The sequence below is a fragment of the Rhinatrema bivittatum genome, chromosome 1 (assembly GCF_901001135.1).
Source record: "Rhinatrema bivittatum chromosome 1, aRhiBiv1.1, whole genome shotgun sequence".
Taxonomy (NCBI): domain Eukaryota; kingdom Metazoa; phylum Chordata; class Amphibia; order Gymnophiona; family Rhinatrematidae; genus Rhinatrema; species Rhinatrema bivittatum.
The window spans coordinates 159,829,832-159,852,523 of NC_042615.1; the positions used below are offsets into that span (position 1 = coordinate 159,829,832).

General features: G+C 45.7%; 1 protein-coding gene across 2 annotated transcripts in view; it reads left to right on the forward strand.

Moving 5' to 3' along the window:
• The window catches only part of PDS5A (PDS5 cohesin associated factor A), a 734,756-nt gene that overhangs the window by 576,438 nt on the left and 135,626 nt on the right, over nt 1-22,692 (forward strand). For both annotated transcript variants that reach the window (XM_029589173.1, XM_029589180.1), the window contains exon 29: nt 996-1,058. In XM_029589173.1, coding sequence (XP_029445033.1) covers nt 996-1,058 — 63 coding nt within the window. The remainder of the gene's footprint in view (nt 1-995; nt 1,059-22,692) is intronic.

The following is a 22,692-nucleotide window of genomic DNA, read 5'->3' on the forward strand; positions in this document are numbered from 1 at the left end:
AGGTCACAAACACCTGGTAGCCATTTAACTCCTGGGTCAGAGATGAAGTTAAACTATAGATAGGATCCCTTCCTGATAATCAGGGCAGAATGTGTGATTAAATAAAGTGTTCATGCTCAGTGACTCTTCTAAATAGAAGTGTCCTTAGAAAAGAGAACCAAAACTTTGATTTAAGAGCACAAAAGAGTGACACTATTTTATCCTGAAGTGGAGGAGTAGCCTAGTGGTCAGAGCAGCAGGTTGCAAATCGAAGCCAGGCCACGCCTTGTAACCTCAAACAAGTCACTTCACTCTCCACTGCTTCAGGTACAAACTGGGGACAGGGAAATACCTATAGTACCAGAATGAGGTCTGCTTTAAAGTTTCTGAAAAATGAAATATAAATAAAATAAATAAAATAGGAGATTGTGTCTCCTTCCTTATCCGTCGCTTTTATGCCAAGGCTGAAAATTCTGGAGTAGAGAGAAGCCATGAGTTCTGTGGGCTCGCCTGCTGAACTGTTTGCTGATGTAAACAAAACAAAAAAACACCTAAAAGAAGAAACAACCACTGAAGAATCAGGATTTCGAAATTCCCCAGAATAACAGGGCAGATTGGATGAGCTGGTTGGTCTTTTTCTGCTGCCATTTAGTGTGTTACTGTTTGAAGATGCTATCCAAGGTAAGGTGTGGGCTATTTCAAACCCAGGGGACTACTTGGATGTGTGTTGGAGTCATTCTGTTGCTGACCTTCCACATAATCTTTCATCAGTGGTTCAGTACTCTTATGTGCCTTGCTTTTCTCCTCTGCCAGTGGTCAGTTCCTACTATCTTCTTACCATGGGAGTCGCATGCCCTCTATTCTCCAGGACAGAGATGGCTCCTCAAGGGTTTCTGAAAGATTTGTGCATGTAAACCTCATTAGCCATGTATGTAAAATAGATTCTTTTTCAAATTCAAATTATTGTTGGTATATATCTGGGGCAAAGTAAACAGATTTAATGCTTTTCATTGTAGGATTTCTGCAATGACAGAAGTTACGTTTCAGATGAGATGAGGACGCTTTTGCTAACAGGAAAAGTAAGGAGCAATTGAGGGTGGGTGGGAATTGAAATACATTGTGTATGCTTTGAAACTTAACCTATGTTTTCTAGGCCTTCATCTTTCAGGATTTGAACTATAGTCACACGCAGAAAAAGTTGAGAAGAAAATGCAAAATAAACACATATACAAAGTAATCTCTGACATTGTAGCTGAAGTAAAGACTGAATATTTAACAATTTTGCTATGCTAAGAATAAAAGAATAATTGCTGCAGAATGCTGTGTAAGGTGATACTGTATAAAGTTTCTATATTCTATAGAGAAATCATACTCTCACAGGACAAGCAGGATGGTAGTCCTCACATATGAGTGACATCACAGGATGGAGCCTAATCACGGAAAACTGTCAAAGTTTCCAGAACTTTGACTGGCCCCTACTGGGCATGCCCAGCATGGCAGCATGCCCAGCATGGCACTAACCCTGCAACCAGCAGGGGTCCCCCTTCAGTCTTCTTTTTTCCGCGCAGCAGTAGCCTCGCGGTAAAGGAGCTCTGAAGAGATTCCTGACAGGAATTTTCCTCACGGAATTACTACAAGTTAAATTGCCCCACAGGGGTCCCTCCTCTAACTTTTCTCAGTCCGCGGTACTCCGGTAAGTTTTTACCCGTTTCCCGTCACCATCGAGTTTGGCCTTCGGGGCCTACTGGCCGTCGACCGTACCGCGGCTAAATTTTTGCCATGGTGTCAGGGTTTCGTCTGTGCCCGGACTGTACCCGCACCATGTCTACCACAGACCCCCCATAAGGTCTGTGTAATGTGTTTAGGACGCGAGTACGATGTCTTGACCTGCACCAAATGTGCCTTAATGACACCGAAGGGTCGCAAGGCCAGAATGGAGAAGATGGAACTTATCTTCCGTGCTCAAACCCCGACTCCGTCCATTGCATAGACGTCGTCGGAACCGGCACCGTCGACTTCACACCAGCATCGACCAGTGACCGACCGGCATCGACGACCTCTCAGTCATCGACACCCTCTACTCCCCCTCAGGATCGAGGGGATCGAAGGGACAAACATCGCCATCAACACCGAAGACTCGGACCATCGAGGGAGCGAAATCATCGACCTCACCATCGTCCGAGCCGCTGTCGAAAAAGCCCCGTCCAAGAAAGGCACCGACCATTCCTGCGACCGGTTCTCCGAGGCAACCCTCACCCAATCGGGGATCGGGAGCCGCGACTCCGCCTTTAACGGTGGTCCCTCCAGCTATGCCTCTGCCTCCTCCTTCTGTTCCGGAGCTGGGGTTACTTGCTCCGGGTCTCTGAGAAGAACTGGACCGGATAGTTCAGGAGGCCATCGACAAGGCGATGCAATGTCTTCAGGTTCCTCCAACACCGGCACCGACTGTGGAATCGATCATCGACCCGATTCCGGCACTGCTGCTATCCAGGATGGAAGCCCTAATGTCCGCTTTTCCATCGATGGATCCCGGTCTCCGATGGCTCCGATGTCCTCCCCACTGACAGCGTCATCGGGAGGAGAAACACCATTCTGCATTCCTCCATCCAGAATTATGCCTCAGCCATTGATGCCTATACGTCCCTTGCCACCGATCCAACCATTGGTGCCGATACGTCCATCAGCACCACAGAGTCAACCGTCGATGCCTATACCGGTGCCTTCGATGCCATTGTCGGTGCCTCCGATAATTCCTCCGATTCCTTCGGAGCCTAGACCAGGACCTTCAGGTATCCAACCACCCTGTTCCTCTCTACTTCCTAGAGGAAAGGGTGTTGATCCTTATGATACCTCATCAGACACCGATGACTTATCTTCACCACCTTCACCCGCTGAGAGTAGAAAACGTTCTCCTCCAGAGGCCCTCTCATTTATCAACTTTGTGAAGGAAATGACTGAATTGGTTCCTTTTCAATTGCAGACGGAACAGGATGATAGGCACCAGATGATGGAGTTGCTCCAATTCCTGGATGCCCCCAATTTAATAACCTTTATTCCCGTCCACCAGGTCCTTCTTGATCTCCTCAAAAAGAACTGGAAAAATCCAGGAACAATTGCTCTAATACACAGGAAAGCTGACACTACTTATTTTTAATACAGTCAGCCCCAGGTTTTCAGAAGTCACAGCTTGATCACCACTCGGTCGTGGTAGAGTCTGCACAAAAGAGGGCAAAAAGGTCAAAACCTCACTCATCTACTCCTCCTGGTAAGGAGCAGAAATTCCTAGACAACATTGGTCACCGAGTATTCCAAGGGGCTATGTTCATCTCCCGAATTGCTGCCTATCAGCTTTATATGACCCAATATAACAGGGTCGTCTTTAAGCAGATACAGGACTTCTCAGACTCCCTGCCTCAGCAATTCCAAGACCAACTACAAACCCTTGTAAGCAAAGGTTTTGAGGCAGGCAAGCATGAGATCAGAACATCTTATGACATTTTTGACACCTCTACCAGAGTGTCTGCAGCTGCTATTTCGGCGAGACGGTGGGCCTGGCTCAAGTCTTCTGACCTTCGCCCAGAAATGCAAGACCGGTTGTCCAGCTTGCCTTGTGTAAGATATAATCTGTTCGGCGAACAGATCCAACGGACAGTGGCCGAATTAAAAGACCATCATGAGAACCTTAAACAGCTCTCTTCGATGCCTTCCAACTTCTCCTCAAAGCAGCCCTTTAGAAAGGACTCTAAGAAGTCGTTCTCCCGTCCAAGAAAGTCGTACCCGCCACCAGCCAGATCCCTTGCTATGAGACCTTATCAAAAACCTCAGTCTCGCCAAAACCCGAAAACAAAAACCACAAGCCGCTCCCCAGCCGGGGCCTGCTTCAGGTTTTTGACTTCCACTTGGAGAGCAGCAACCAGATTCCTCTGCCGCACATACCAGTGGGAGGTCGACTGTGCCACTTCCACAACATGTGGCATTCAATCACATCTGAACAATGGGTATTGGCAATCATTGCTCAGGGTTACCATCTGAACATTCTCGCCCTGCCACCGAACTCCCCACCTCTGCAGACGTGGAGAACATCCGACCACGCCATTCTTCTGGATCAAGAGGTCTCCCTCCTCCTCCAGTCAAGAGCAATAGAACCCGTTCCACACTCTCAGCAAGACCTAGGGTTCTATTCCTGGTACTTTCTAATCCCCAAAAAATCGGGGGGCGTCCGTCCTATTCTAGATCTATGGGCCCTCAACAAGTACCTCCAGCGAGAAAAGTTCAAGATGGTCACCTTGGGCTCGCTTCTACCTCTTTTACAAAGAGGAGACTGGCTCTGCTCTCTGGACCTCCAGGACGCATACACTCATATTGCGATAAGTCCAGCTTATTGCAAATACCTGAGATTCCTAGTAGGCCTCAAGCACTATCAATACCGAGTGCTTCCGTTCGGCCTAGCATCGGCTCCACGAGTCTTTACAAAATGCCTCATAGTCATCGCAGCATTCCTCAGGACACAAGGGGTTCACGTCTACCCCTATCTGGACGACTGGTTAATCAGGGCTTCCACTCAGCAAGCTACTCTGTCGTCCCTCAGTCTAACCTTACACACTAATTTCGTTAGGGTTTCTCGTCAACAACGACAAATCCTACTTAGTCCCATCTCAAACCTTATCGTTCATTGGGGCAGACTTGGACACCTTACAGGCAAAGGCTTTCCTGCCTCGACCACAAGCACTGACTCTCGTGTCTCTTGCTCACCAACTACAGTCTCAACACCATGTGACTGCACGCCAGTTTCTCGTCCTCCTGGGACACATGGCGTCCTCAGTCCATGTCACACCAATGGCCCACTCGGCCATGAAACTCATGCACTGGACTCTGAGGTCTCAAGGGACTCAAGCTGTTCAGCCTCTGTCGACCATTGTCCACGTCACCGACTCACTCCTTCTGTCCCTCGCCTGGTGGAAAAATCAGACCAATCTCCTCCAGGGATTGTCCTTCCAGGTTCCGAATCCTCAAATCATTCTCACCACCGACGCTTCCAACCTCGGGTGGGGAGCCCACATAGCCGATCTGCAGACACAAGGCTCTTGGTCTCCAGAGGAAGCCAAACACCAAATAAATTTACTGGAATTTCGAGCAATAAGATATGCTCTCAGGACCTTTCAGGATCGCCTGTCAAATCAGGTAATCCTAATTCAGACGGACAACCAGGTGGCTATGTGGTACATCAACAAGCAGGGAGGCACAGGCTCCTTCCTTCTGTGTCAGGAAGCTGCGCAGATTTGGGCGGAAGCCCTCTCCCATGCGATGCACCTCAGGGCCACCTACTTGCCGGGAGTGGACAATGTGCTGGCAGACAAGCTGAGTCGCGTCTTTCAACCGCACGAGTGATTTCTCAAACCCTTGGTAGTGAACTCCATCTTCCAACAATGGGGATATCCTCAGATTAGACCTCTTTGCGTCCCCTCAGAACCTCAAAGTGGACAACTACTGCGCTCTCATTCGCAACGAACACTCTCAGTCCAGAGACGCATTCTCCCTCTCATGGGCAACCGGTCTGCTTTATGCATTCCCTCCACTTCCTCTTCTCTCGAAGACTTTCGTGAAGTTACGTCAGGACAAGGGAACCATGATCCTGATAATAGCACCTCACTGGCCACGCCAAGAGTGGTTTCCAATTCTTCAGGATCTCTCTATCCGCAGGCACATTCCCTTGGGAAAGGGACCCGCTCCTGATCACTCAAAACGACGGGTGCCTACGCCATCCCAATCTTCTAGCCTTGTCCTTGACGGCATGGATGTTGAAAGGTTAATCCTTCAACCACTTAACCTTTCAGATCCAGTTTTCCGTGTCTTGATTGCTTCACAAAATCCTTCCACGAGAAAATCTTACTCTTACAAATGGAAAAGGTTCACGTCATGGTGCTCTTCTCAGTCCCTTGACCCCTTTTCCTGTCCAATCCCGAAGTTTCTGGACTATCTTTGGCATTTGTCAGAATCAGGTCTAAAGACCTCTTCTATCAGAATGCATGTCAGTGCAGTAGCCGTCTTCCATAAAGGTATCGGGGATATCCCTTTATCAGTACAACCCCTTGTAACACGCTTTTTAAAAGGCTTGCTCCACATCAAGCCTCCATTACGTCCTCCGGCCCCTTCTTGGGATCTTAATCTGGTTCTCAGTCGGCTCATGAAACCTCCTTTCAAGCCTCTTCACTCTTGTGAACTTCGATATCTCACATGGAAAGTGATTTTCCTTTTGGCTATCACATCAGCTCACAGAGTTAGTGAATTGCAGGCTCTAGTTACCTATCCGCCTTACACTAAACTTCTGCAGGACCAGGCGGTACGCCGCACTCACCCTAAATTCTTACCTAAGGTTGTCTTGGATTTTCATCTAAACCAGTCCATCATATTACCTACCTTTTTTCCCAGGCCCCATACCAACCCAGGAGAACAGGCTCTGCATACCCTTGACTGTAAACGGGCTCTAGTGTTTTACCTAGACCATACAGCTGCCCACAGAGAAAGCACTCAATTGTTAGTCTCTTTCCATCCTAACAAGTTGGGAAAGTCTGTGGGTAAGCAAACTCTCTCCTCCTAGTTGGCGGACTTCATATCCTTTTGCTATCAGCAAGCGGGCATTCCATTTCAAGACCGTGTTAAAGCACACTATGTGAGGGCCATGGCGACTTCAGTAGCACACCTACGATTGGTGCCACTTCCTGACATTTGCAGGGCTGCCATCTGGAGTTTTCTCCACACCTTTGCAGCCCACTATTGCTTGGACAAAGCCGGAAGACAAGATTCCATCTTCGGCCAGTCTGTCCTTCGCAACTTATTTACAACGTGACGTACCTACACCCTTCCGCCTGCCAGGTGGGGTTCAGGATGCCCTCTCCCAAATTCCACCCCAGTTATTGTGCCTGTTGCACACCTTTGGGTACATTTGGTGCAAGTTCGGACATCCTCAGCTCGGTACTCACCCATATGTGAGGACTACCATCCTGCTTGTCCTGTGAGAAAGCAAATGTTGCTTACCTGTAACAGGTGTTCTCACAGGATAGCAGGATGGTAGTCCTCACGAAACCCGCCTGCCTCCCTGCAGTGTTGGGTTCATAAGGTTTTGTTTCATTTTTCGGCACTGCCTGTAGCTTTCAAATAAGACTGAAGGGGGACCCCTGCTGGCTGCAGGGTTAGTGCCAAGCTGGGCATGCCCAGAAGGGGCCAGTCAAAGTTCTGGAAACTTTGACAGAAGTTTTCCGTGGTTGGGCTCCATCCTGTGATGTCACCCATATGTGAGGACTAACATCCTGCTGTCCTGTGAGAACATCTGTTACAGGTAAGCAACATTTGCTTTATCCCTGTTTCCCAGGGCCTGCGCAGGTTGCCTGTTTATTGCTCCCAATTTGTTACTTATGCTTACGTTCCTTATCATCCATGCCAGAGCAGTCCAGACCAGGCAAGGGTTATGTTCCCACTCCCAGCAGATGGAGACAGAGAAAAAAAAGCTCATAGCTGACTTCACTCCCTCCTATATGGGTCTTGTGCTGCCTTCAGCTCTTCAGTATTTCTCTGTCTCCAGAATATGGTGCAGACATGTAGATTGGTGCTGCATCTACAAGTGGGCTGCTTCGGGAAGGCTTTAGGGCCAATTTTCCAATGGCGCACAGGCTGAGTTGGGGGGGGGGGGGGGGCGAGCATTCTGAGTGATGAACCTGGTGGGACTGATTCTGCTTTCCCACCAGGTTGCATGCACTGCCTCCATTGTATGCAAATCTATTCCATGCATATTCATTGTGGATATCCTGAAAACCTGGCCTGTTTGTGGCACTTGAGGATTGAAGTTTGCCATCACTGCCCTAGGCTAACTGATTATCTGGAACAGCAATTAGTCCTTCCCATTCTCTGGCATATAGAGAAGCTTTCTCTTATCCAAAGAAGAAAGTGGCCTTATGGCCTTGAACTTCAGGGAATGAAAGCTTTATTCCAGGTGCCCAGATATCCTTTTTCCATGTTCTCCCTAGGTATGGCTATTTTGTAGATTCTAGACTCCAGGGCAAGGTGTCTTCATATAGTACTTTGGGCACAGACCCATATGCATTTCACTCAATTCTCACTCCTCTCCAGGTGATTTCAAATAGTCCAGTGGTGTACGGCTACCTTTCCTCTTTCTTGGGAGGTTAGGAGCCTGAACAAGTGGCTTTTCATAGTTGTCTCTTGTAGGGAATAGATTTGCAGTCTCCTTCATGGTTATTTCTCATTGTAGACATAAATTTTATGGGTTAAGAGGAGAGTTATGATTCAGGACAACCGAAGAGGGGACAGGAGTCCTAGTGGAGAATCAGGTCTAGCACTCCAGAAATCCTAGCCTTTAGCTCGGGGATAAAGACAGCCTGGATAGCAGCAATAGAGGTAATGCTATTAGCTGATGTGAACAAACTGAGGGAATCTAGTAGCCCTCGGGTAACCTGGTAAGTAAGTCAGATTTGGTCTGGAATGGAGTTCCTCTACAGGACCTAGCAACAGCTCACATCACCATATCATCCACTCACATTGGTCAGATGGGGTACCAATGTGAGTGAATTTCAGATCAGCCCAGTAAAAATCCAAGACAAGCAAGTTCTTCAGCTGAAAAAGGAAAACAGGAGCCTGGGGGTTTGGATATCTTTGTAGAATAATGACCAGTATCCAGTCTAGTGTGTGTTCCTGCCAAAAACTTGGATATTCCCTAGGCCAAATTCTGAAAGTGCAGGCAGGGATGCTTCTTCACCTTTTCCCTTGATCTGAGGTTTCTTCCCTAGATGATCCCTTCCATTTTCTTTTACAACCTTGGCTGTTCAAAGATCCAGGCTACATAAGGAGGATACCTAGTATCAGGTGTTGCTTCAGTAGTATGAAAGAAAACCATGTGGCAGACCTGATTTAGACTTTGGAGAGCCTCTATGAGGTCAGTTTACGGAGGAGACAATATTTCTCTTTGAGGGATCCAGTCTTTCAATCTTGTCTTTCCGCCAGAGGATACTGGAATGTGAAGGTATAATTCCATGTCTTTCAGAGGGCTGAGACCAGCTCTAGCATGCTGCAAGGGACTCAGTTATGGAAGCTCTCTCGCTTCTCTCTCAGATGGGATACTTTCTTCCAAGGAGTCAAGAGCGCAAGTTCTGTACTGCAGAAGGTCTACTTGACTTGTAATCTGAGCTTAGTTTTGAAAGGATCTGGTCTCCCTCTCAGACCTCATAAGGTGTCTCTTTGAGTCTTGTTGAAGTCTGTCGTCTTGGTGGCCACAGGGAGCAGTAAGCTAATTTTAAAGGAAAGGGTATTTCTGCATCCAGACTATCCCTCTTCTAAAGTAGTGTTTCACTTCTGTCAAAATTGGGCTTTTCTCATTTAGGACTGTGAAAACATCTGGCTGTGTAGGCCACAACAGGGATGGCTATTATTTAGTCCGTTTTTTCTTGGATAAGTCTTTGATGTATCATATTAAAGCACAGTAATTTCTAAGGCAGTGATTTCAGGAAGAATCAAGGAAATGAGCACTTCAACCTGCTCAAGCAAGAGTTTGCAGATCCCAGTGGAATGTTGAGCCCATTTAATGAGGGTGCGGGACTCCTACTAGATAAAATCAAAACCTATCTTTCTAGAGTATAAAGGCAGGGGAGCACTCTTGTATTCTTTGCATCCCTGCTCTAAGCACTTCAATGTGGAGGTGCAAACCTGGAAAGGCTACGCCTTGGATGCAAGAATCTTGTGGGCTACTCCTGCCCAATCTGGGTGGAGCTTGGGTACATTGCACTTGTCTGGACTAGTCTGATATAGACAATAAGGTGAAATTTGAACTTACCTGTTCATTTCCTTTCGTCCTGCCAGACCAGTCCAGAAGGCACAAAAATCAAGGTATCTTAGTTTAACCAGTTAAAAAAAAAAAAAAAATTGAAGTACATACATTCTGCCCACTCTGAAGTTAATTGGCATGACCTTTGTGTAGGGGTTATCTGTTGCTAAGGTTACTGACCATGGAGTGAAGTTTCTTGGTTGCATCAGGTTTTGGTTGTAGTAGTGATTTGGAAACCAAAACAAATAATTGCCTTCAGTTGTCTTAACTTTGACATAGGATACTGAAACATTGAAAGCAGCACCAGATCCTTATGGGGGAGTGAAGTTAGCTTTGAGCTTTTTTACTTTGTCTCCATCTACTAGCAAGGGCCATATAAGCCACTGGTCTGGCAGGACTAAAGAAAATGAAATTAACAAGTAAGTTCAAATTTCACCTTTAAAGCTAAGACAGGTATTAACTCTGACTATCCACAAGAGCTTTAGTACTCTATGAACCCTGTAACCTACTGAGATCTTCATAGGATAGTCTTTTACTTGTTCTTTCAGATGTGCAGGTAAGATTAGTAGGAAATCAAGAGAGGACCTTCTCAGTAATAGCACCCCAATTGTGAAACTCACTACCAAGGAAATTAGATTGAGATCAAAACTCTTTTGAGTTCAGCTGCACTATGAAAGCATGACTGTTTCAGCAGATCTTCATTGTTGACTAAGCCAATGGTTTTATTGCATGATGTTTTTTGCCAGATTTTGAAATGTGTACTTGGTGATATGTTGCTGCTAAGCATACTCCCTATGCTTAATTTAATAAGTTGATTTGTATATATTGAGGTCCATTTTTAGCTGCTCGCAAAATTGTAAAATTAGCCCAATATACTTATCCAGCTAACTTTGGATATTTTAAAGTTAGCTGGATAAGTATATCCGGCTAACATAGAGCTTCTTTCATTCAGTGCTAAAGTTATTCAGATAACATAGCGATATATTTATTAGGCTGCGTTAGGGTTTACCACGCAGTAAATGCTTTAACACTGTAGTAACACATTCCTTTAATGCAGCAGTAACCCATAGTTTCAAATACCACATGTTATTTTACCTTTAATATTTCAAAAGTGCTAACAAGTTCCCTGTACGTAACCAAATCAGTCCAGCCTCCTGAGTTTTGCCTCCCTTCCAGCCTATGAAGACACTGTCACTTAACCTAGTATGGAGCAAAAAAGCAAGAAGGGAGGTGATCTATAAAGCCGTAATGGTATAAACAAAAAAAAAAAAGATGCTGAATGTTCTTTTTAAATCTTTAGTATGGTGGAGACGTATTAAAATGCCCGACACTGGTCGAGTTTCGCCACTGTTTAAGTGGCTGCATCAGGGGCTACAATTAAATGACATAAATAAATAAATACATACATATATATCAATACTCACAACAAATAAATAAAAATATAACTCAAATACATAACTCAAATCAATAAAAGACAGAATAAATTTTGGCTTTTGGTAAAAAATGCTGGTTGCTGCAATACCACTCATAATACAGTGAAGCGTTGTGTTCTTGATTGAATTTAAATATTGACAGCTACTCACGAATGGTTTTAAAGAAATAATAAAAAAAATAATGAATCTTATTTTTTTTTTCACTGCATTCTAAAAAACTTTTTTTCAATATAAGGTCTGATGAACTGCTTTAATGGTGTATTCATTTAACACTTGTACTCTACATAGGTGATATATAGTCTTGAGTCATACCCAGTTACATATTTATGAAAATATGTCTACACAGTCACACTTAATAAATTGTTTTACAGACCGGCTCCAATTGTAGATGCTTTACTGACCATTAGTTGCGTTAAATATGACCACACGAATAAGCTGTGCTTGAGTCCTGAAGCTAAAGGTAATTACACAAAAAAATATTTTTGCTAACAAAAAACTTTTTTGAGAACAAATATTAGAATATATGTTTATTTTGAGCCCTTGATAAGGATGCGGGTCTTATTAATTAAAAATAATAGAACTTTTTCATTTTTAAATTTTCATAATTAAGCTTTTTTGCGAGTGTGCATGAGGAAAATTCATATAGCTTTCATAATTTTACCCCCTCTCATTTAGTCACATTATTTCTGAGTTTTATATTATTTTTATGCTCTTGTTTTACATTTTTCACCATTTTAATTGTAATATTTTAAGTCTTTGTGTATATTTGTCTTTTATTGATTTGAGTTATGTATTTTAGTTATATTTTTATTTATTTGTTGTGAGTATTGATATGTATTTATTTATTTATATCATTTAATTGTAGCCCCTGAGGTAGCCACTTGAGCAGTGGCGAAACTCGGCCAGAGTCGAGCATTTTAATACGTCTCCACCATATTAAAGATTGTAAAAGGACATTCGGCATCTATCGTTTTTTGTTTATACTTAACCTAGTATGTCACCTGCAGTCCATCAGTATTTCTCTGTCTCCAGCAGATAGAAGGTGGTGCAAATCCTGCAGCCTGAGAAAAAAAAAAAAAAGAAGAAAAGTTAAAAAGATTTCAAAAGTAGTTTTAAGGTTACAATTACTACTTAGCCCTCCCTGAATGTAGGTAAGTCCTGGTGGGGCCATCCTTTCAGGTAGAGGAGCGGATGAGCGGGAAGGGTTGGAAACCCCTGGGTCTGCCCAGTTTCAGGGAGCACTTGAGGTCGGCTTCCAGCAGCGAGGTTAACTCAGAGCGGCGTTCTGCCACGTGGCAGGCAGTGTGTGGCATTTGGGGACACATGCATGCCTCTCCCTTGCCGGCACTTGCTCCTGGTGCATCTCTGGGGGAAGGCAGCATGTGGAGCAGTCGGGGAGCCTCGGAAATTCAACGATCCTCCATGGGCAGCACCGGGGGAGCCGAGCAAGCCTGATAGTGCCTACCCGATTTCAGCAGGAATGATAGCCATTTTGTCTTTTTTTTGCCACCATGACTGATAGGGCCTGCAAAGATGCTGCCCTGCCCCTGCTGCTGTCGCCAGCAGATCAGAGACCCTCAGAGCCCAGGGAACCTTGGGATCTTCTGTTGGGGGAAGAGGAGGAAGACCTCCTGGAGCTGGATCCAGAAGAAGCAGGGGATTTTTCCTAGGATTTTGTTTTGCTAATGCACAAATCATTTCTAGCAAAAAGGGCAGCTGGACATCTCTCTCTGAAAGCGCTGGACCTGCAGGAGTCAGTTATGGCCAAGAGACCGTGTTCTTCATTATCTGGTGGGGCAACCAGAGTCTGGAGAGAGCTGCAGTGTCAGTTACCCCAGGGGACCGCTGATAATGCCTCAGAGAGCTCAGAAGCTGATGATCCCCTGAAGTTAGATCCTCATTTGGACAGCATGGACCCTGATGACACAAGGGATCAAGCACCCTTGGTGGAGAGAGATGATCCGAAGGTAGTCCGTCTTTTTTGCTGGGAGGAATTGTGGCCCTTAATACCAGCTGTTTTAAATGAGCTAGGCATTAAAGAACCCCAGGCTGATTTGGACCATGAGGGAGTGGATCCAGTTATGCGGGGCTTAAGGGGGCCAACCAGACCTTTTCCTTTCCTTGCGCCTTCATGTTTTCTTTGTTTAACTGTTCAGCAATAATTAATTGTTAATTGTTTAACTGTTCAATGTAAACCGCCGAGGCGATAGTTTTTTCCTTGTAAACCGGTGTGATATGTATATTATACAGGAACATCCGGTATATAAAATCCAAAAATAAAAGAAATAGTCAGTGAATGAGTTAGTGCTTCGGGAGTGGGAGTCTCCAGATACAGGCTTGAAGGTTGACAGAGCCATGGAGAAGCTGTATCCGCTGCTGGAAGAGAATTTGGATCTTTTGTGGATGCCGAAGGTTGATGCTTCAGTTTCCGCAGTGACTAAGACGAACACAATTCCAGTGGTGGGATCAGAGGCACTTAAAGATATGCAGGATAGGAAGTTAGAGGTATACCTTAAGATATTTGAGGTGTTGGCGTTGGGCATTCGTGTTACTGTATGTAGCAGTTTTATGCTTCAGGCCAGTCTGCACTTGGTTCAGCAATTGCAGTCCGACAAATCGTTGACTCTGGAGATTCCGAAGCAGGCTGAGAGGTGGAAGCCATTGTGGCCTAGGGGCTGATGCCTTGTATGATCTCATACACACTTCCTCTCACTCTATAATGTCCGCGATCTCCGCCAGAAGACATCTGTGGTTAAGGAACTGGTCTGCGGACGTTTCATCTAAGTCTCAGCTGGGATCACTTCAATTTAAGGAGAAACTGCTTTTTGGTGAGGATTTGGAACAGCTTGTGAAACCTCTCGGAGAGACTAAAGAGCACAAGCTGCCAGAGGACAAGCCAAAGGTCGGCAGAGGTTTCTCTTCGGCACGGGCTCATTTTTGATCCAACCAGCATCTCGGGCAGTCTCGTCCTTCGGGAGGAGGTCAGAGACAAGGTGCCGGGAGACAGCAGTCTTGGGGTCAGTCCTTTCGAGGCCGCAGACCAGTCAAAATGGTTCTGTTCAGGGAACCTCCGATTCCAAGTCCTCCCAATGAAACGAGGCCGGCCCACTCTTCCATTTCGAGAATCGGAGATCGGTTAACATCCTTTCTCGAGGAGTGGGTCAAGATCATGTTGGATCAGTGGGTCCTAAGTGTAATAAAACACGATTATGCTTTAGAATTTGCTCGGCCACTAAAAGATTTAAGCATAAGGTCCCTTTCCTCTTACGAGCAGAAAAGGTAGGTAGTTCGAGACACTGTCAGCCTCCTCCATTGGTTGGGGGTCATCGTACCATTACCAATTGAAGAGCAGGAAGGTTTCCATTTATTTTGTAGTCCCAAAGAAGGAAGGCGCTTTTCAGCCAATCCTGTATTTAAAGAGGGTGAATCTAGCGCTCAAAGTACCGCGTTTTCGGATGGAAACGTTGAGGTCTATGATTGATGCTGTGCACCAAGGGGAATTTTTTGCTTCTCTAGATTTGTCCGAGGCCTATCTCCACATCCCAATTCGTCCGGAACATCAAATGTTTCTCAGGTTCATGATCCTCTTGGATCATTTTCAGTTTTGCGCTCTGTCTTTTGGGTTGGCAGCGGCACCAAGGACCTTTTACTAAGGTGTTGGTCGATGTGGCAGCAGCTCTTCGGCAGCAGGGCATCCTGGTTCACCCGAATCGCCCGTATTTGGAGGACTGGTTAATTCACACAAAGTTAGAGGAACTTTGTCATCGGGCGGTTTCGGTAGTGTTGCAGTGCTTATAGTCCCTGGGCTGGATTGTGGATTTGCATAAGAGCTAGTTAATACAGTCTCAGGTTCTGGAATTTCTGGGAGCGCATTTTGACGCCGGGCTCAGGAGGGTTTTTCTTACCAAGGAGCAGATTGTCAAAATCCAGGGTCAGATTGGCAGTTTACTAAGCAGTGTGGTTCCCAAGGTCTGGGATTATCTGCAGGTTCTTGAGTCTATGGCTTCCACCTTGGAATTGGTCCCTTGGGCGTTAGCTCGTATGTGGCCACTTCAGTCAGCCTTGCTCTCCAGGTGGAATCCAGTGTTGGAGCAATTTCATCTGCCGCTGCCTCTTAGGGAAAGCACCAGGTCGAGTCTGGATTGGTGGCTGTGTCGGGACAATTTGAGCCATGTGGAGGTTCTGAATTGGATAGTGGTCCCAACTGATACCAGCCTATCCGGTTGGGGGGGCTGTGTGTCAGGCTCAAATGGCGCAGGGGCACTGGTCTCCGGAGGAGGCATCTTGGTCCATCAACCATCTAGAGATGAGAGCTGTGCATCTAGTGTTGCAGGCCTTCTTGCCTCTGGTTCAGGGCAAGCCAGTGAGTTTAGTCGGACAATGTGACAGCGGTGGCTTACATCAACTGACAGAGCAATATCAAGAGTCAGACAGTGGCGCAGGAGGCCCAAGAGTTAGTGCACTGGGCAGAGAGCCACCTGGAGATACTGGCAGTTTCCCACATAGCAGGGTTGGACAATGTCCAGGCGGATTTCCTCAGTCGCCAACAGTTGGATCCCAAGGAGTGCGAGTTGTCGTCGCAGGTGGGGAGTACCGTGCATGGATCTCCTGGCAGCTTGCAAGAATGCCAAGGCTCCAAGGTTCTTCAGTCAAAGAAGAGAGCACCGGGCAGGAGGAGTCAATGCCTTGGTTCGACCTTTGGCCACTGGTGGGCAAAATCTTGCAAAGGATAGAGCTTCATCCGGGGCATGTAATTCTGGTGGCTGTAGAATGGCCACGTGAGCCGTGGTTTGCAGATTTAGTCAATCTTGCAGTGGACAGCCCGCTACATCTGGCTCATCTTCCCAAACTGCTGTGTCAAGGTCCTGTATTTTTGGATCAGGCCAGTCGCTTCTCTCTTGCGGCTTGGCTTTTGAGAGGAAGCGCCTGAGAGAAAAGGGATATTCAGAGGATGATGTTACTATTTCGCTGCAAGCAAGGAAAAGATCCACTTCCTTGGCATACGTGCAGGTGTGGAAAGTGTTTGAGTTTTGGTGCAAGGAGCACAACATGGATCCACTCTGAGCCTCAGTCGCCCACATTTTGTCCTTTTTGCAACAAGGTTTGGTAAAAGGTTTGGCTTTTAACTCCTTAAGGGTCCAGGTGGCTGCCTTTAAGGGCAAGAGGCATGGGATGCCTCTGTATGTGCATCTGGAAGTGGTACGTTTTTTGCGAGGGGTCAAGCCATTTGCATCCCCTGGTGCAAAAAATGTCCTCCATGGCACCTAAACTTCTTAAAGCTTTGTGTGGGGTGCCGTTTGAACATTTACACAGGGCGACTTTAAAGGATCTTACTTTAAAAGTCGTTTTTCTGGTGGCAGTTTGTTCAGCTAGGTGGATTTCAGAACTGCAAGACCTTTCATGTAGGGAGTCTTTTCTAAGGTATACTGATTCGGGTGTCTCATTGCATACAGTGCCTTCTTTCCTTCCAAGCAAGCACTGTTACAGTATCTGGAGTCACTAATAGTTTCTGAGTTTCCAATCATCTTTTCATCCTTTTGAATGGTGCTAAGAAAGGGCAGAAAGCTTCGAAAGCTACAATAGCACAGTGGCTGAAAGAGGCCATAGTTTCAGCGTATATTTGCATGGCTCAGTTGGTGCCTCAGGGTCTGAGAGCTCACTCGACGAGGTAACAAGCTGCTTCCTGGGCTGAATGTCAGTTGGTGTCGCCTCAGGAAATTTGTAGGGCGGCTATGTGAAAGTCTTTGCACACTTTCTCCAGGCATTATCATTTGGATGTCCAGGTGCCAGAGGCTAGCAGTTTTGGTGAAGGCGTACTTCGAGCAGGACTCTCACAGTCCCACCCGGTTTAGGGAAGCTTTGTTACATCGCAGGAGTCTGGACTGATCTGGGTACATACAGGGAAAGGAAAATTGGTTCTTACCTGCTAGTTTTCGTTCCTATGGTACTACAGATCAGTCCAGAATCCCGCCCGGGTTTGGAGAGTCTGCTCGATCTGAAGTTTTTTGTATATAATCTGAAGGATTTTTATAGCTCAGGTGATGGTTGTTCATATTGATTTATATGGTTATAAGAATTGTTCAGATTTAGTGGTTTCTTCTTCTCCTGCTTGTTCGGGAGATGTTTGGTAGGCTATGTTGAGTTTTTGGGATAATTTTCTATCTTGGCTTGGGTACAGGTCAATACTGACGGACTGTAGTTGGCACACTAGGTTAAGTGACAGATTCAGTAAAACTTTCTCTGTCTCCATCTGCTGGAAGAGAGGCAAAACCCAGGAGTCTGGACTGATCTGTGGTACTACAGGAACAAAAATCAGCAGGTAAGAACCAATTTTCCTCTACCTTGCATGCAAATGTCTGCAAAACAGCTCATTACTAGAAAAAAAAACTGGATTATGTACACACTTCGGAGCAAAAATAATCATTCAAAGTTTATAACAAAAAGCAAAAGCTTGCACATCTTTCTGAAGGTTAGAAAATGAATCTAATGGATAAAGGCAAAGTGTTTCAAAGCAGAGGGGACAGTACAAAAGAGCTCTATATTTAGTTTCTACCAATTAAAACAAAGGAAGCTTTTACATTTGCTGTGAAGAGTGCAAAGCTCCATTATTGATAGAGATGTAAAGAATTTAATAAATATTGTGAAATGCACAGTTCAGCAGGATTTGCACAGATAAGTCTGCTGCTGAATATACGTGATAAAGGTACATGCGTAACTTTGATAAAGTTAAGACAATGATTTTTCTGACTACACTTGTGTGCGCAATTTTAAATGAAGAGCACTTGATATTAACGCTCATCAGCTAAAGTTTAGCCACAGCCCTGGAACACCTCCAAAAGTTACCACAGAAAGCCTTTAAATATGGACCTTTATGAGCTTTAAGATATATTTGAGAAGATGTACATTGCTTTGTGAAAAGTGGCTAATAAATTTAATGAAACGAAATTGGAGGTCGATATGCCGAAGGCTTTGTGCGGGTAACTTTCTGAGTTACGGGCACAAAACATAATGTTGAAATACCTCCACTGATCACCTAAATTTTGTCACACAATTCATTGCTTATACAAAAAGGGTGTCTATGAAAGTGTTCCGGAGTGAGGCTAAATTTTAGCCAGTTAGAGCATATATTGCTCACTCTGGTTAAAATTATACACACCAGTCTAATCACAAAAATTGCTTCCTCTTCAGTCAGCCAACCATTTCAGATGCAAGGGTTTATGCTCTCCTACCAGTAAATGGAGAAAGAACAGCAGGTTCCTTGTAGGGTCCTGAGCTAACCTTTGCCTGCCAGTATTCTCTCAGATGGTAAATATGCAGGCTGTGCTGTGAGCTGAGGCGTGGTTAGCCTCAGTAAACTGGACTGTGGCTCCCGAGCAGCTTCTAGAACTCTTGAACTCTGCTTCAGGGGTGGGAATGATCAGTATAATTTTTCTTCATGGGGTTATCTTTTTTCTATTCTGCCGTCATCTTTTTCTCCTTGCACGCCCCCCCCCCCCCCCCCCCCAATCTCTCATTTTGTCCACTCTCTTCTCACGTTCAGCCTTGCCTCCGTTCATTTCCTGACAGGCCTTTTATAGGTTCCATTGCTGGCTGCTAGCAGATTAATGTTCAGGCCGATGCAATATCATGTGCGCGAAAAAACATGCATCCAAAGTGGACACACATTTTTTTGAATGCGCGCACATACACTTTTCCTGGGCACTTGATACAATACGCAAATTAGCTGCCATGCTAAAAGGGATGCACAATGGATAATGTATCTGTCCCTAGCGCTCTGCATCAGGCACCCAAGAGAAGTGGCTGTGCGTCCACAACACCCTCGCTAGAGCTCCCTCCCCACCCCACCCCAGCAGGACTGTTTGCAATTAGTCCTTTTCAGTGACAGTGTCAGTGAAATGTCCAGAACTCATGTCCAAGTGCTCATTAACCTGTGCACTAAGCTCAGTGCATGATATTGCATCAGCCCGAAAGTTTTGAAAGAAGAAAAGGTTAAATGTAGAGCTGTTCTTCAACTTAATAGACAGCAGCGGTAAAGGGCTGTGACTTCAGGAAGAACTGGAGATCCCATCTGTGTCAGAATCATGTGGTGAGGATCTGAGGGGAAGGAGCAATGGCTGGGTCATCCAAGCATGTGAAGTGCAACACACTTTGCAGCATGTGCAGGTCTTGCTGTTCTGCATCCAGAGAAATGTCGTTATAAAAATTGCACTGAATGAGGGGAGATGTTTGTATGGTGAGATTCTGTGGCCCAGGGTACCCTGATAGCCAGGGGTAGTAGGGGTAAACTGTGAAAGGGGTTCCTGCCAGCATACTGATGGCCTCAGCAGGAATGGTGGCCATCTTGGAACCACATAGCGCTAAAAATATGGAAGAGCTTTTGGTGATATCTTATGTGATCCCAGGGTTAACATTGCAAACTCCTGCAGGGGTCTTGCCTCCTTTTGGGCTTCTGGCTTCTCCTCCCTATTGGCTGAGTTCTCCCTTCTGAGTTCCTCAGCTGGCTGCATCAGGTTTTGCTCTGGGCAGTGTGTGATACAGTGTCCTCCTCCAAGCCTTCCCTTCTTTATGGAGAGGTGCCCACTGATCCCTTTAAGAAAAGGGTATGGGGCAAGGGAGGACTGGAATCCGGAAGAAGGGACATCCCTCCAGTCAGATGTGTCTAAATGGTGAGAGAAAGAAGGTCGTAGAGGTGATAGTGGGGAGAAATTGGAAGATGGGGAATATTCAGGGCTTAATCTGTAGGGGAACTGTTAGGATTGTAGTTTAGCACTTCTTTTCAGACTTAAAAGGCAGAGCAGCTGGGGTATTTTTCTCCTGCTTCTCCCTACGAGGCAGCCTGCAGGGAAAGAAAAGGGAGGGATTGAGCTTGGAGCACACAGAGAAGAGAAAAGCCACTCTGTTCCCTAATTGAGACCTTCCTTTCCACCTCTTCTCCTGTATTGCAGAGAACAGAAGGGGAAGGGGTGATAATGAAAAAGACTCTGCAAAGCAAACAACAGACAATTAGCAATTAGCACAAGTTTGAGACTTGTAAGCAGGAGTGCCAATTGTCAAGACTTCAATCCTGGCCTTGTTGAATGGCAATACTGCTCATAACTTTCAAACTTATACTAATTTATCCCCTATTTTGTGTCCATTACTGAGGGCTTAAAAAGTATTCTACCACCTCTTTTCTGGGATCTGAGAAAGCAGAGCAGGAAGTGTTTATCAATTGAAACAGAACAAAGCCAGTTGTTGCGAAACAGAACAAAGCCAGTTGTTGCATGGATCGTTTATGGCCCCCTAGCCCTTGAAGGAAGCAGAATAGAATAGAGATTATTGGAGCTGCTTACTGTGAGGCAAGGGCAGTCACATGGCTTTGATTTTTGTATAATTTCTGAACACAGTTTAGGAGGCTGTGAGACAAAAGCCAAGGTAAAAAAAAAAAACCAAACAAACCATGGAGTGAATACTTGTCAGCCCCATTGCTTCTGCCACCCCTAGGTGTGTTGGCTTCCTGCTTATCACACTATCAACCCAGGCCCTGCTGCCTCTGCTAATGGTAAAAAGAGCCAAGAGAATGAGAGGAGATGTGGGGAAGGGGGTGAGTAAATGGTTTTGGAGGGAGGGGAAGGAGAATGAGTGGTGGGATGAGAGTGGGATGAAAGAGTGAGTGAAGGGATCGGAGAGGCTGTGGGTTATGTGGGGAAGAGGAGGGAAGAGTGAGTTGGGATCAGAGATGCAGGGTGTAAGTGAGGGAATCAGAGGGACTATGAGATGAGAGTGAGATGAACAGAGTTGGGGGTAGTCTGAGTGAAGTGATCAACAGGGGAGGAGAAAGGATTGGGTGTGATGGTGGGGATGGAAAAAGGAGAGAGTGAGTGAGGGAAGAGTATGTGACATTGCTCTCTTCTTTCCACCCCCAAAGAGGCAAAGAGCAAGCCATGCTTTTGAATTCTTGGTCCAAGAAGACCGAGGACAGCAGAGAGTGCACACCAGTCTCATCCCACCCCTTAAAGTAGAGTTGAGCCAGCTGATTCTAGCTTGAAGAGAAGGCCTGTGCTTTACTGGCCAGGGATGGAGAGGAGGAGAGTTGCTGGAGAAAGTGAATTTCCTGGGAGAGGAAGGGCTCAAGGATCACCAGAGAATAGGGGGTTAAACATAAGGGCTTTAGGACCATGGGGAATTTATGGGAGGGCTGGGGATGGAGGATCAGAATCGCTAGGACAGATAGGAGGGGGTTAGAGAGAGGCCCATTCTCACTATCTGCCTTCTCCTCCTTATCCCAGTGATCCTGCATCCCCATCCCCCAGCTGTCCTTTGCCTACCAATGCTCATCGAGTGTGTGAAGAATGTGTTTGGGTATGTGTGTATGTGAAAGAGAATTATACTCATCCCTGGACACCCCTTTGTGGAGGACAACTGGCCCCAGTCCTACCCATTTCACTGCCCTCCACAGTTACAGTTCTTTTTTGTACAAATTAAGCCCTGGGAATATTCCTTTACGGTGAAAAGGAGGCAGGGTCATCCTCCCAGTCAGGTTTTTCGCAAATGTGAGATAAAGAAGGTCACAGAGGTGATAGTGAAGAGAAATTGGAAGAAGGGAAATATTTCTTCAGGGGAAAAAAAGGAATCTGCTATAATCTAGTTATTCATGAAATAGGACCTGTCAACTTTAATTACTCATTCATTGCAACTTTAGAACATTGCTGAATTTATAGGGGAAGAGGAAAAGTCTGAAGAAGATCCTATCATGGCAGGCATGAGGTTGCCAGCAAAGGTCTTTCCACTGCCCAAGGTGATTAGAGAGTTAATCTTCTCAGAATGAGACTCTCTAGATGGATGGTTTAAGACAGAAGGCTATGGGAGAACTTTATCCTCTTTTTAACTGACAAAAAAGAGATGTTAAAGGCCCCAGAAGTGGATGTCTTGATATGCATGGTCACGAGGAAGACCACAATACCAGTGGAATGGGGTGCAGCCCTCAAGGACCCCCCAGGACAGAAAGATTGAGGCCTTGTTCAAGCAAGTCTTTGAGATCTCTGCATTGACATTGCAGGTTGTGTGTAGCAGCATAGTGGCCAGGGCAGGATTGAGGCTGTCTTAGCATCTACTGAAGAGCTTATTGAAGTCCTCTGGAGTGGAATTTGAGGAATCGGCTCAGCAAACCAAGAGTTACGTTCTTGACTGATGCTTTGTATGATCTTGTCATGGCTTTGACACAGAGCATAGCCTTCAATGGTGGTGGCTAGACATCTGCTCTGGTTGAGAAACTAGATGGCAGACTTTGCATCTAATCAAATTAGGCTGGCAATCTTCCCCTTTAAATTGGAACTCCTGTTTGGGGAGCATCTCGAGAAATTAAGGCATTTGAGGAGTCTAAATCCCCCCAGCTTCCAAGGATAAGTCAAAGGTTGCTTCTCAGGGTATGCCTCCTAGGAGTTTGATTTGGGACTTAAGACATTATAGATT